The sequence below is a fragment of the Jaculus jaculus genome, chromosome 8 (assembly GCF_020740685.1).
Source record: "Jaculus jaculus isolate mJacJac1 chromosome 8, mJacJac1.mat.Y.cur, whole genome shotgun sequence".
Lineage (NCBI taxonomy): Eukaryota > Metazoa > Chordata > Mammalia > Rodentia > Dipodidae > Jaculus > Jaculus jaculus.
The window spans coordinates 42,733,285-42,745,543 of NC_059109.1; the positions used below are offsets into that span (position 1 = coordinate 42,733,285).

General features: G+C 47.4%; 1 protein-coding gene across 1 annotated transcript in view; it reads right to left on the reverse strand.

The window, feature by feature from the left end:
- Positions 1–223: 223 nt before the first annotated feature.
- Ldlrad3 (low density lipoprotein receptor class A domain containing 3) overlaps positions 224–12,259 on the reverse strand; it is a 291,677-nt gene continuing 279,641 nt past the window's right edge. The window contains exons 5-6 of the mRNA XM_045156641.1: positions 5,913–6,258; positions 224–3,102 (exon numbers count right to left, since the gene is read on the reverse strand). Of these exons, the coding sequence (XP_045012576.1) occupies positions 2,835–3,102; positions 5,913–6,258 (614 nt within the window). The 3' untranslated portion in view covers positions 224–2,834. The remainder of the gene's footprint in view (positions 3,103–5,912; positions 6,259–12,259) is intronic.

The following is a 12,259-nucleotide window of genomic DNA, read 5'->3' on the forward strand; positions in this document are numbered from 1 at the left end:
CCCATGACAGGAACCGGGACACACAACTTTGCCTCTATGTTCCAACCAGGCCACCTGTGGAATCCCAAGCCTCATTCATATTTTGAGGTCTCAACATACTTTTCTTTTCTTCTCATTTTCTTATGGCATAAATGTATTGCAGATGCTAAGACCGAAATGACTTTCCTTTCTTTCTACTGCTGTAGGGCACAAAAATAGGCTAAGAACCAATCACAACAACAGGAAGAATGAAAATGCAAGTTTATTGGAAAGTATAAAAATTAAAAAAGCCTAATCAAAAACAAAAACAAACAAACAACAAAAGCAAGCACACAAAACCTTTCCAGTTTACATTAACTTTGAATAGCACACATTATTAACCACTTAGTTGCACTTTAAAAAAAAGTCAATTACAACGTAGGGAGAACTGAGTTGGGCAATAAGCTATTAACCACAGTGAAAGTATCATAATGCTAAAATAAAACACCAATCTCATTTGGGAAAGGAGGTCAGAGACACTTTCTGGTTGGTGTAGGCAATACACTTTAAAAAAATCCTGGCTAGAATGAGTTAAAAAATATTGCTGGCCACTCGTTTGATAACTTGAGTGAGGGAAAATCCCCGAGTCCTGCAGCTGTGCTCCCCTATTAACTAGTTTAAAAAAATCCATTAAAAATCAAGTCTATAGTAAAAATGTCCCTGTGTTTGTCTGACAAAAACAACATTAATAGGCTCCCCTTATCTACTAAAACCATTTGTTTTTTTCCCAAGATGCCTGGCAGCAGAAAAAGAGCTGTGAATTACCTCACTGCACAATTAATTAAAATTAGAATCTTTCCCTCCAAACAACTTTTTGAGCACCAGACAGAAGCAGGAGCCCATCAAAGGGAAGAAAAAGCCACGCTGACTCACAGGGAGATGTGCGGCCAGACGCACGCCGTCTGCCGTCCAAGTTCTTTCCTCTCTGGATTACTCAAAAATAACTCAAGGGCTGCTTCAAAAATAAAAGACACAAGCAACTAGGCTCCTCTATTCAAAACAAAAACAAACCAAAAAGACTCCAAGAGGCTAACTTCCCTGTAGTATCCTTTGGGTTTGGTTAAAAAAGGAAAGTGTACAGAACAGGGTCACGGAAGGCCTCTTCATCCCCTTCCCACGAGCTCTGCTTTAATTAGCACCCAAAGGGGTCCTGAACATTTCTTCAGCTGTGGGAAGAAGCTGGGAATGGGTGGCAGCTGCCTCGAGTGGCTCCACCTAGTTCCAGTTTTGTCCCTGGTCAGAGTGGTTCTTTGCCAAATAACACCAAGATTTCACCCATTATTGCCCCGGGGGCATGTTCCCTGTGGCAGGCTGGGCACTGAGAAAGACGAAAGTAGCATAAACATGGAGACGTGGGTGAAGGGTGCGTTCCTCTCTGTGCCCTTCAAGAACACGATAAATAACCTCGAAGTGTATGCCAGGCACACGGCTTAGTCTGGAACGACATTAAGGTGCTGGGCTGGGGAAAGGCGCGATTTCCTTTTGTATCTTTCTTTGGATCTTACTAAAAGAAAAATAAAAGAGATAGCTTTCCTATACACATATAAATAGTCCCTTAACTAGAAGGGAAAACAAACAAACACACTGTTTCAAATGCATTTCTAAGAGCTTTTGAAAAATCCAAATGGAAAAATCTTGACTCCAAATTATCAGTTGTCCACGTCTCTCAGAGGAGAAACCCTACCAGGATGTTCCGAGAGGCCTGACCCCAACTAGAACCCTACCACCAGCTTAGTGCTCGGGTCCCGGGGTTGTGGGAAGGACAGCATGTGAGGATAGGGGCCTGGAAGCTCTGGTAGGAGGGACTGGATGTGGTGCTCACACAGGTTAGACACCAGTGTCCTTAAGTCCAAAATACAAGGTAAAATGTCCTAAGCATTCAGGAAATTCTGGAGCCTAGAACTGAAGTTGCAGGGAGGAGCAAGACAGGCTGGGCATGGCTTACTGGGACCAAGGCCAGATGAGAACATTGGTCGATTTAAATTGGATCCTCATTCCTTGGCTACATGAGGTCGGCTAGGTGGGTGACAATCCGGAAGCCAGGGAAGGGACTGTGGGGCCATGGCAGATACAGGCTCTGGCCATCGGCAAGTTAGGAGGAAGGAGCTCCTGGCAGGGCTTCCGTGCCTGCTCTAGGACTAAGCTGAGGAGCTACGCTTCAGAGAAAGCTCTGAAAACAAGGATTCGCAGGCACATTTCTAAAAGCAGCCCAAACCCTGAGTCCTTCACAAAGCTACCATGACAATGCTGAGAGCCAAAGGGGCTTGCTCATGTTGGAAGTTTGCTTTGGCCTGTACAGAAGTACGAACACACAGGAGCATGCCGACAGGTTCTGATGTCTACCTGGATGCTTTCCAGAGTGGCCATCCAATGATGTCCTCTTCGTAGGAACTCCAGCCCAAATCCCCACGAGGTAACAGCCTAGCAGTCTCCGCTGAAATTTCTCCCGACCTCCTGGCCATGCAGCACACCCCGAAACTGCTTTCTGGAAGACTACTTGCTGTGTGCTTACAATAGCGCAGTGACATGAAACATAGGCTTGTGATCGTGGGTGCTGGTGGAACTGACCTCACAGAAGAGATGATGATGCATCACGCCAACTCAGAGGCCTGAAAAACGCCAGACCGACCGCCTTCCAAAGACCACCCCCAACATCTGGAGGAGGTGGGGGGGGGGAGGGAGAGGCAGATGATACCCTAAACTTCAACTTGAGATACCCGTGAAGGAGCTCTCCCAGAGCCTCACATGAGCACAGTTGTTAGAACGCAGTAAGTAGGAGCAGATTAAACCCATATGGACTTTGGAATTGCTGGATTTTACACTTCTTCTGTGCCCTGGCTGGGGGCATACACTTCTTCTGTACCCTGGCTGTGGGCAGAGTCCCTATGCCCAGCAGTGTCTTCTGAAGGTTCAGGTTGCCCTGGGCTGTGGCTGGCATCTTCCATACTCAGGAGGCTGCTGGCGGCCTGGGAGCTGGCGCTGTCCACACTCCCTGACCGGGAACGGTAAGGGGGCAGTTCGGCTTGGTTCAGAGACTCGGTGTCGGAAGTGTAGGGCGGTGGAGGCAGATCGTACCACGCAGGTCTGCCACGGAGCAGGCAGGTGGGCAGCAGAGACAATGAGGAAGAAAAAGAGGAAAGAGAACACATTACAGTCAAGATGAGGTAGGTGACACAGAACCACCTTCAACAACAGCCCATTTTCTGGGTTGATGTTCATGGGAAGAATCAGGTTTTTCTTCCACGTAAAAAAGCAATCCTAGGACAGTGACCAGAGGAGGTTTGAGACATGACAGAGGACAGCTCAGTGTGCTCTGGCTGGTTCCTTCCCACTGGACAGTGACAGTACCACATCCTCTGGGTGGACTAGAATGAGGTTGCTAAGCAACACCCTCTCATCCCCTTGGGTGGTCTGGCTCAGTCATTTTGCTCTCTCACCCACCAGCAGCCCCATGGCCAAAAGGTGGGTGCTAAAGTCAGGTTCGCATTGCTGGTAGAAATCACCCAACCAAGATCAGCTTGTGGGAAAAAGAGGTTTATTTTGGCTTACGGGCTTGAGGGGAAGCTCCATGTTGGCAGGGAAAATGATGGCATGAGCAGAGGGTGGACACCATACCCTGGCCAACATCAGGCAGACAACAGGAACAGGAGAGTGTGCCTAACACTGGCATGGGGAAGCTGCTTATAACACCCATAAGCCCGTCCCCAGCACTACGCTCCCTCCAGGAGGCTTTCATTTCCAAACTGCCATCAGCTGGGGAATCTAGCGTCCAGAACACCTAAGTTTATGGGGGACACCTGACTGAAACCACCACAGTGGGGTAGGCGTCTTGATGGAGCCCGTCACAGTGACTGTGGGGTTCTTACTAAGCCCAATTCTTCCTGTGGGCTTGGGTGCGAGGACACCCTCTCAAAGTTCCATTTCCTTGTCTGTAACTTGCTTGAAACAATTATCATGTCACCGGAAACAACAACAACAACAACACAACCTTTCTGTTTTCAGCCCTCGCTCCCAGCTGTGTGTTGCTCAGCGTCAGGTGCTGGCCGTGCATCTCATGCTCACCACCTTCGATGCTCTCAAAGGCACCCGAGGCCACGACTACTTTAGTGCCTAAGGTTTTGAAAGTGAGGACACTGAGACCCGGGGACAATATCACGAGTTAATAAGAGCCATGCAGGGACTTGAACACCTGACCAATTGGCCTCCAGATCCAGCAGTCCTATCAGCAGCTTTACTCTAAGCTGCATGGTCCAGGGCAGAGGTTCTGAGTGGGCAGTTCAGCAGGCGAGTGAGGTCCTGCATCCTCCTCCGCAGAGGTCCTTATGCCCCACCCTCTCCTCAACCCAAGTGCTGTTTGTCTTTGACGAGGAGGGCAAACGATGAGTAAAGAACTGACTACCACAGAGGAGGGTCCAAAGAGAAGCCTCGACACCCTGGAGACATGTTGGCAAAATGACTAATGGGACACACAGAGAGTCCTGGGCTCTGGGACGGGGGTGGGGGGAATGCAGAGCCAGACCCTAAGGGCAGTGCATCGGGGTATTAGAATTAAAGGGAACTTGAACAGCTGAATGTAGTCCAGAGACTTCCACAGTGTGTGTGTATGTGTTGGATATAGCACAGTGGTAGAGCGTGTGCTTAGCATACGTGAGGCTCTCACAGCCCCCGACACACACCCTGGGCTGTATGGTATGACACTAACTGAGGTCATGGAAGAAAGGGAGCGGAGGCTGAGCAGGCACCTCTGGGTTTCTATTCACTTCAACTACAGAACGTTAGTTTTCAGCCCTCTTGTACAGCACTGTTTGTACCAAGGACTCTATTGTAAAGCTTGACAGGCTCTACCCCACTTAAAAAAATTTATTTTTGCTATGTGTGTGTGGGAGGGGTTGTGGTATGCGTGTGTTTGCGCATGCAGATGCGTGTGCATGCACACGGTCACCTCTTCTGTTGATCTCCCACTTTATTTCCTTGAAATGGTATCTCACTGAACCGGGAACTTGTGCCATTTTTCTGGCTAGACTTGCTGATTATGGAGCCCCAGAAATCTTTCTGTCTTGTCCCCTCGGTACTGGTGTTATGGACATATGTCTACACACTGATTGTTACATGGGTGCAGGGCTGGGCTACAGTGAGACCCTACCTGGCAAAAAACCAAAACAAGACAAAAAAAATGAAGGTCTTCGTGTATATGCGGGAAGTGTTCAGTGGCTGTTTGGATGCAGTGTCCTCTTACAGACTCGTGTGCTTCAACACTTAGCCTCAGCCAGCGATGCTGTTCTGGAAGGCTGTGGAACCTTAGGAGGTACTTGCTGGAGGAAGTGTGTCACTTAAGATGTTCCAGTCCAGCTCTACTTGCTCTCTATACTTTCCCCACCATGCAGGAACTTCCCCTGGCAATTGTCAGCTGAAGTAAACCTTTTCCTGCCGTAAGCTGCTTCTGGTTGAGTGTTTTGATCATTCCTTTATCTTACAGATGAAGTCATGTGAAGTGAAGGGCGTGTTTGTTCTTTCCTTTGGTCAACAAGCATTAACCGAACCTCCCTGAGCCTCTGGGAGCTGTCATGCAGAAGCAGACGAGGCTCAGAGGTGGTCAGTGGCCAGAACACGTGCTACTGTGGCCTCACCGCAGAGAACTAGGGCTCTCGCTTAGCAGGAGCCAACCTCTATCAAGTACCTTAACACTGCCAGGGCCTCAGGTACCTCCAGAGAGGCGTGCAGAGGATTCAATGGCACCAAACGTTCTGCAAGGTTAAATGTCAGACACTGCTACTGCTTACAGCCACCCGGCCACTGAGCCGGGGCTGTTGGCAAGACCTCAGCACCCAGGTACGTGCACGCACGTCTCCATCCTGGTACGTGCCCCACCCCCACCTCTCCCAGCTTGCACACACCTTTGGTCCAGCAGGGCCTCTGAATACGAGGGTGGGGACCCCACTTCCGAGGCATTCTGTTCAGCCTGGCTGGCCACATACTGGACACCATTGTTGACATTGTAGGTGACGCTGCAGTGGTGGGGATGGTCCAGGACCACCAGGCGCGAGAGCAGCACGGGGTGCTGCAGCCGGTGCACGGGCAGCGTCATGAGGTTGTTCCGCTTCCGCTGATGGTGCAGGACCAGTGCCAGCAAGGCCACCACCAGCACGAAGATGACAGAGCTGCCGATGATGGCGTAGGTGATACTGGGGTAGTAGACAAGCTGGTTCTCCGAGGTCACAAACACCTGCCCGCTGCCTGGTTCTGAGGAAGCCCAGAGAGGAGAGATGGAGAGAGAGGGTTAAAGATGGGTTTTTCTGAGCCTTGCATATTCATCTCTAGAATTTACCAGCAACTGGCTTTTTACAGCAACAAGAGAGGGCGACCCCTGCAAATGCCCACCGGCTGGTGAACGGGTAGTCAGAGTGCAGTATATCCACATGTGAAGTATTATTTAGTCCACAGCAAATACCAATGCATGCTACGATGAGAGGGAGTTTCAGCAACACAGTGACATCAGCTGGATCTCCAAGACCACAGACTTATGATTCTGCTTATGTGAAGTATCCAGGCAAGATTAACTTGCACGTGATGTAGGCAGGTACAAAACTCCAGACCTGCCCACTTTGGCAGGTGAGAAGCAGCGATCGCACTCACTCAAGGGTTATGGTGCTGTGCAAGTCAGCGGTGCCTGGGCACATTTTTGCTGTGTGTGAAATGTCATCTTGTGTGACTTCAGTAACTAGGTCCACTTTTCTTGAGAGTTTAATGAGCCTGCTGGCCAAATTACTAATATCAGAGCTGCCTGGGACCTAAGTTTCAAATGTGTGATCCACAGGTAATGAAGTTTCCATTTATTCTGGCTATCCCTCAAGCTAATAGCTCTGTGCTCCATAGTCAAGCACCTCAAATTCTTGTCCTGTATCCACACTTGCACTGTGTTGATTCCAGACCATGTGCTGTTATCCTGAGACCTCTGGACTCTCAAAATGCTGGTGCCCTATGGCAGCTGGTGCAGGGACAGGCTGTGTTCTGTACCATGCTTGGACGTTTCTCCCCTCAGCGGGCAGTGTGTGCTGTCAGCACAAAGCTGTTTAGCAGACAGAAGCCACACGTGTTAGAAGGATCACCTTTGACTAGCTAGAAAGTGCTGTCCAGACTGGCAAAGGGGCAACAGCCGTTGACATTTGTGACCTGACACTCCTTTCCTTCTATACAATTCCTTCTTCTGGGCTGGAGAAGTGGTTCAGCAGTTCAGTGTACTTCTCGCGCAAGCACGAAGGCCTGATACTACCCAAGTTCAAATCTCCAGGTCCCATGTAAAATAAATAGCTGGGTGAGGTCATGTGCACCTGCAACCCAAGTCCTGCAGGGGAGCAGAGACCTGGTAATCTCCTGAGCAGCACAGCTCCAGAATCATTAAACGAGAGACATCTGGTGCAAAACAAGACTAGGCAGAAGTCGGGTGGGGTGTCCAATGCTCCACCGCAGCCACTGTAGGCTAGCGACCCCTCTACAGTTGAGCATCTGTGCATGCACCACATGCCACAATAAAACATTAGCTAATGCAAATTAAATTTCCTACAAGATACTGGTAATTTGGTTATTGGACTGAGCAAAGGCTGACTGGATCTCATGTTTTGCTGGCCAGGTCTTGAAAGGTGTGTATTCAGGCATGGCTTGTTAGGAGGATACACTGGTACAAACCCAGGGTGTGTGTGTTGGGGGTGGGAGGTGCTGACAAAGTACAGTCTGCCCTCTGTATCCACAGTGTGCATATTTGAAGAACCATGGGTGGGATATAATCAGCACAAAAAGTTTATCTGTATGAATACATAAAGGATCTCTGGAGGGATAATTGTTCCTAAAACAATACAGTATAACAAATTGTTGCACAGCATTCATTATGGATCAGGGATAAGTAATCTAGAGATATTCTGAGGCACACAGGATGATGTGTATAGGGTGTGCAAACTTATGGCATGTTATATAAAGGGCTTGAGATATGTGGGTTTTGGAATCATGGAACTATCCATCAATGGTTGTGTATTAGCATTAAAATATTTTTGGAATAGCAATTTCCCTCTTTTTATTTTATTTTTTTTCCTTGGTAGGGCCTTGCCCTAGCCTAGGTTGACCTGGAATTCACTATGTAGTCTCAGGATAATCATGAACTCACAGTGACCCTCCTACCTCTGTCTCCTGAGTGCTGGGATTAAAGGCATGAATCACCATACCCAACTCTCATGCAATTTCTCTCTTAAGAACCTAACAGATATACTAAACATGAGAAAAAACTTATAATGTGAATTTCTGGGGATTGAACCCAGAGCATGTGGTATCATACAAGCGAGGTAAGCATTTCACCACGGTGCTATATCCCCAGCCCAGAAATCATGTTTCACAAGTACTCATGTAAGCATTATTTGTAATAGTACATATAAAAGACACAACCTCATGTATATCATCACACCCTGACTTAATAAGTTCAGGTGTATTCATCACTTTTATTTGGAACTGTAAGGCAGCACTACATGTCACTGTGGAACTCTTTGAGAATCATGCAGATCAGTTAAAGAAAAAACAAAGTTCATTTGAGAATTTCCATGGCTTGGGTAGTGCTTAAAAGTGTGTTCCTCAAGTTTTCCTGGGTTGAAATTTCATCTCCATTTTGCAGTGACAAGGAGAGATAAAGAGTCAGATTTCAGCTCACGCCTTTAATCCCAGCACTCGGGAGGCAGAGGTAGGAGGATCTCTGTGAATTCTAAGATATCCTGAGACAACCCAGTGAATTCCAGGTCAGCCTGGGCTAGTGTGAGACCCTATCTCAAAAAACCAAAAAGAGTTGGGCTTGGCTACACATACCTTTAATCCCAGGACACAGGAGGTAGAAGTAGGAGGATTGCCTTGAGTTTGAGGCTACTCTGACATCACATAGTGAATTTTAGGTCAGTTTGGGCTAGAGCAAAAAGCTACCTTGAAAAACAAATACAAAAACAAAAAGAGGTAGAAAGTTACTCCCAATATGTCTAGAGGTGGGTCCAGCCATCGGGAGATAACTGGCATCAGGGTGGAAAACACATGATTGAATTCTGAAAGTTTTATAAGAAAAGGGTGGGAGACCAGACCCCCCCCCCCACGCACCGCCTCACTCTGTGTGGTGTCAATTATCCCTCAGGACACTGCCAGTAAGAAGGGCCTCTCCAAATATGAGCCTTTGAGTCTCTAGAACTGTGAGCTGAATAAACCAGTGTTTCTTCATAAAATTACTAGCCTCAAATATTTCATTATAATGTTACAAAATGGATAATTCAAGAATGCACTACACATTTTTAGAAGGCCACAGGAGTCGTGGCCCTGGGAGCCTCTAGGGAGGGGAAGCTGTGTGGGTGGACAGAGTGGGAGGCAAACAGCCTTCTCACTGTTCACTCTGCCTGTATTGTGCCATTCATGCTGTTACAGCCATTTGAAACGTTAAAAATAATTCCCTTTTCCTTGGCTTTGCCTGGTAGCTAGTACGTTTCTGGTTCATCACTGTTTCCTTTCTCTCCCTCCAAATGTGAGGGCCTCTTGGGGCTCATGCCTCCCCGTCCACACTCTCATGGACATCCACACCGAGAACAGACTATTCAAGGATGGCTTGTAAGCCTCCAGCCTGATCTCTTGAGTCCAAAATGTTCTGGGTATTTAGTGGATTTTTCATTCTTTTGAAAAATTAGTTTGTGTGCTGTTTACTTCTCATGATTAAATGCTTCAAAAAGTCATTTACTGAGGTAGAATTTATTCACAGTAAGATTTGCTCTTTAAAATATACAAATATATGTATGAGTCTGGCAAAATGAACATAACCATCTCTTAAATCAAAACTTGGAGTCAGCCAGGCATGATGGTGAATGTCTTTAATCCCAGCACTCGGGAGGCAGAGGTAGGTATATCGCTGATAGTTCAAGGCCACCCTGAGACTACATAGTGAATTCCAGGTCAGCATGGGCTAGAGTGAGACCCTATCTCGAAAAACAAAACCAACCAACCAAACAAACAAAAAACTTGGAGTTTTCTGTGCCCTAGCCCCTCCCCCACTCCCTTTGTGTACTTCCGCAGTCATTCCCCTCTCCTCCTTTCCAGCCACAGGAAATACTGACTAGCTTTCTATCCAGCTAGATTCGCCTTGGCCAGAATGCCACAGAAGTGCAGTCATGGAGCACTCAGCCATTTAGATATGGCTTCTTTCACTCAGATTACTTCCCCGAGATTCATCCATACTCTGCGAGTGTTAAGATTTTGTTCCTTTCCATGGCTGAGTAGCAGTCAGTTGCCTGGATGTGTCACAATTTATCAATTAACCAGCAGAGGCAGGGACTGGGCTATTTCCACTGTCTGTAACATAGGCATTTTTTTGCTCACAGGTATTTTCATAATTCCTGGACTGCTGGGTTGTGTGGGAAGCGTATGTGGGGCTTTGTGAGGATGTATCTCAGTGTTCCCAGAGTCACTGTGGCATTCTGCAACACCCTAGCAGTGTTATATGAGACCACAGCTGCCCTGACTCCTCATCAGCACTAAGCACTGTCCGTCTTTTAACTTCAGCCAGCTCATACATGGCTGAGATGATGTTTCTCTGAGAGTTTTTTTCAATGGGGGCTCACTCTAATACAGGCTGTCCTGGAACTCATTCTACAGCCCCAGGCTGGTCTTGAACTCACAGTGATCCTGATCCTCATACCTCAGCCTCCTGAGTGCTGGGATTTGACCTTGCATTCCCTACGGAGATGTTCAGCATCATTTCCTATCTACTTGTCACTACCTATCTCCTTAGATGAAGTGTTCATTCAGTATGTTGTCCATTTCTAGAACTGGAGGTCTGAGGAAATGGCTTGGTAGGTGAAGTATTTTCCATGCGTGCAAGCATGAGGACTTGTTTGGGTCTCCAGGACACACATCCAATGCTGGGTGTGGTGGCGTGTCTACGACGACAGCACTGGGGAGGCAGAGACACAGAGTTCCTGGCCTCCCTGGCCAGCTGGTCTAGCCTAATTGGTGAGCTTTGGGTCAGTGAGAGACCTTATCTCAAAGAATAAAGTGGAGAGTGACTGCCTGACATCCAATGTTGATGTCTGGCCTCCACAAGAGCACACACACATAAGCACCTGTGCATACATGTGGGCCCACAAACACGCATACACATGTGCACCACACATACACACATGCAAAACAAAAAGCAGCAGTGGATTATTCTTGGCTTACTACTACCAGGTAGAAAGAGCCTGTTCTTTCTTCTAACACAGGCCTTCCATGTCAAGTGTGCTGTCGGCACTCCTCCAGGCTGCAGCCTGGCTTCTCATTTTCTTTGCAGTGGCCTTTTCAAGAAGTGTTTTCCCCCTTAATTTAATGAAGTTCATTATGCTTTTTATATTCTGTCCAAAGACTCTTCCCCTAAATCTTTACCTAGAAGGAGTTTTATAGCTTTACTTCCTCCATTTACATCTATGATCCATTGCAAGTTAATGCCTGTTTATAGCACAAGGAAAAGGTCAAGGTTCTCTTCATCTGTCCATTTACGTGGTCAATTTCCCCAACCCCATCTGCTGAAAAGCCTGTCCTTTCCTACTGAATTATCTTGGGCTCTTTGTTGCAGATAAACTGGCCATCTAAGTCTGGGTCCATTCTTGAAGTCAATGGTGACTGACTGAGCTGTGTACTTACCTTGATGCCAAAAAGTGTGTTTGTAAGTACAGCTTTATACTTGGGTCTCAAAAACAGCCAATACCAGTCTGGTAAGCCAATTTCCCCTTCCAAATTGAACGTTAGTTCTCATTAAGGCACAGTATTATGAAAGCTAAACTTCGATAGAAATGTTAGGTGCCGATAAACTGCCTCTTCTCTGTTCTCCAAAGCTACAATATTCCACTAGATAAGAACCCCTCCCCGTAAAGGCTCAAGGAACATCACTGAAGATGGGCAGAAAAATGTAAAAGCTGGAGGAATACTATGGAATCATGTCTTCTGGACATGACATGGCTCACAACAAAACTGAGTGCAGCACCATCACGACTGGGGCAGGGCTCACGAGCCTCCGCCCCTCATGGCCTCTAGGGAAGGAGCCACGCTCTGTTGTGCAGTCACTGGTAAATTGCTACGCCCCAGCAGACATCTCCCCACCCATGCTCATGTAGGTAATTAAACTCAGGAGAGGGAGAGGGGAAGGAAAGCGAAGAGACAGGGAGAGAAAGAGAATGAGAGAGAGAACGAGAAAGAAAAGAGAAGA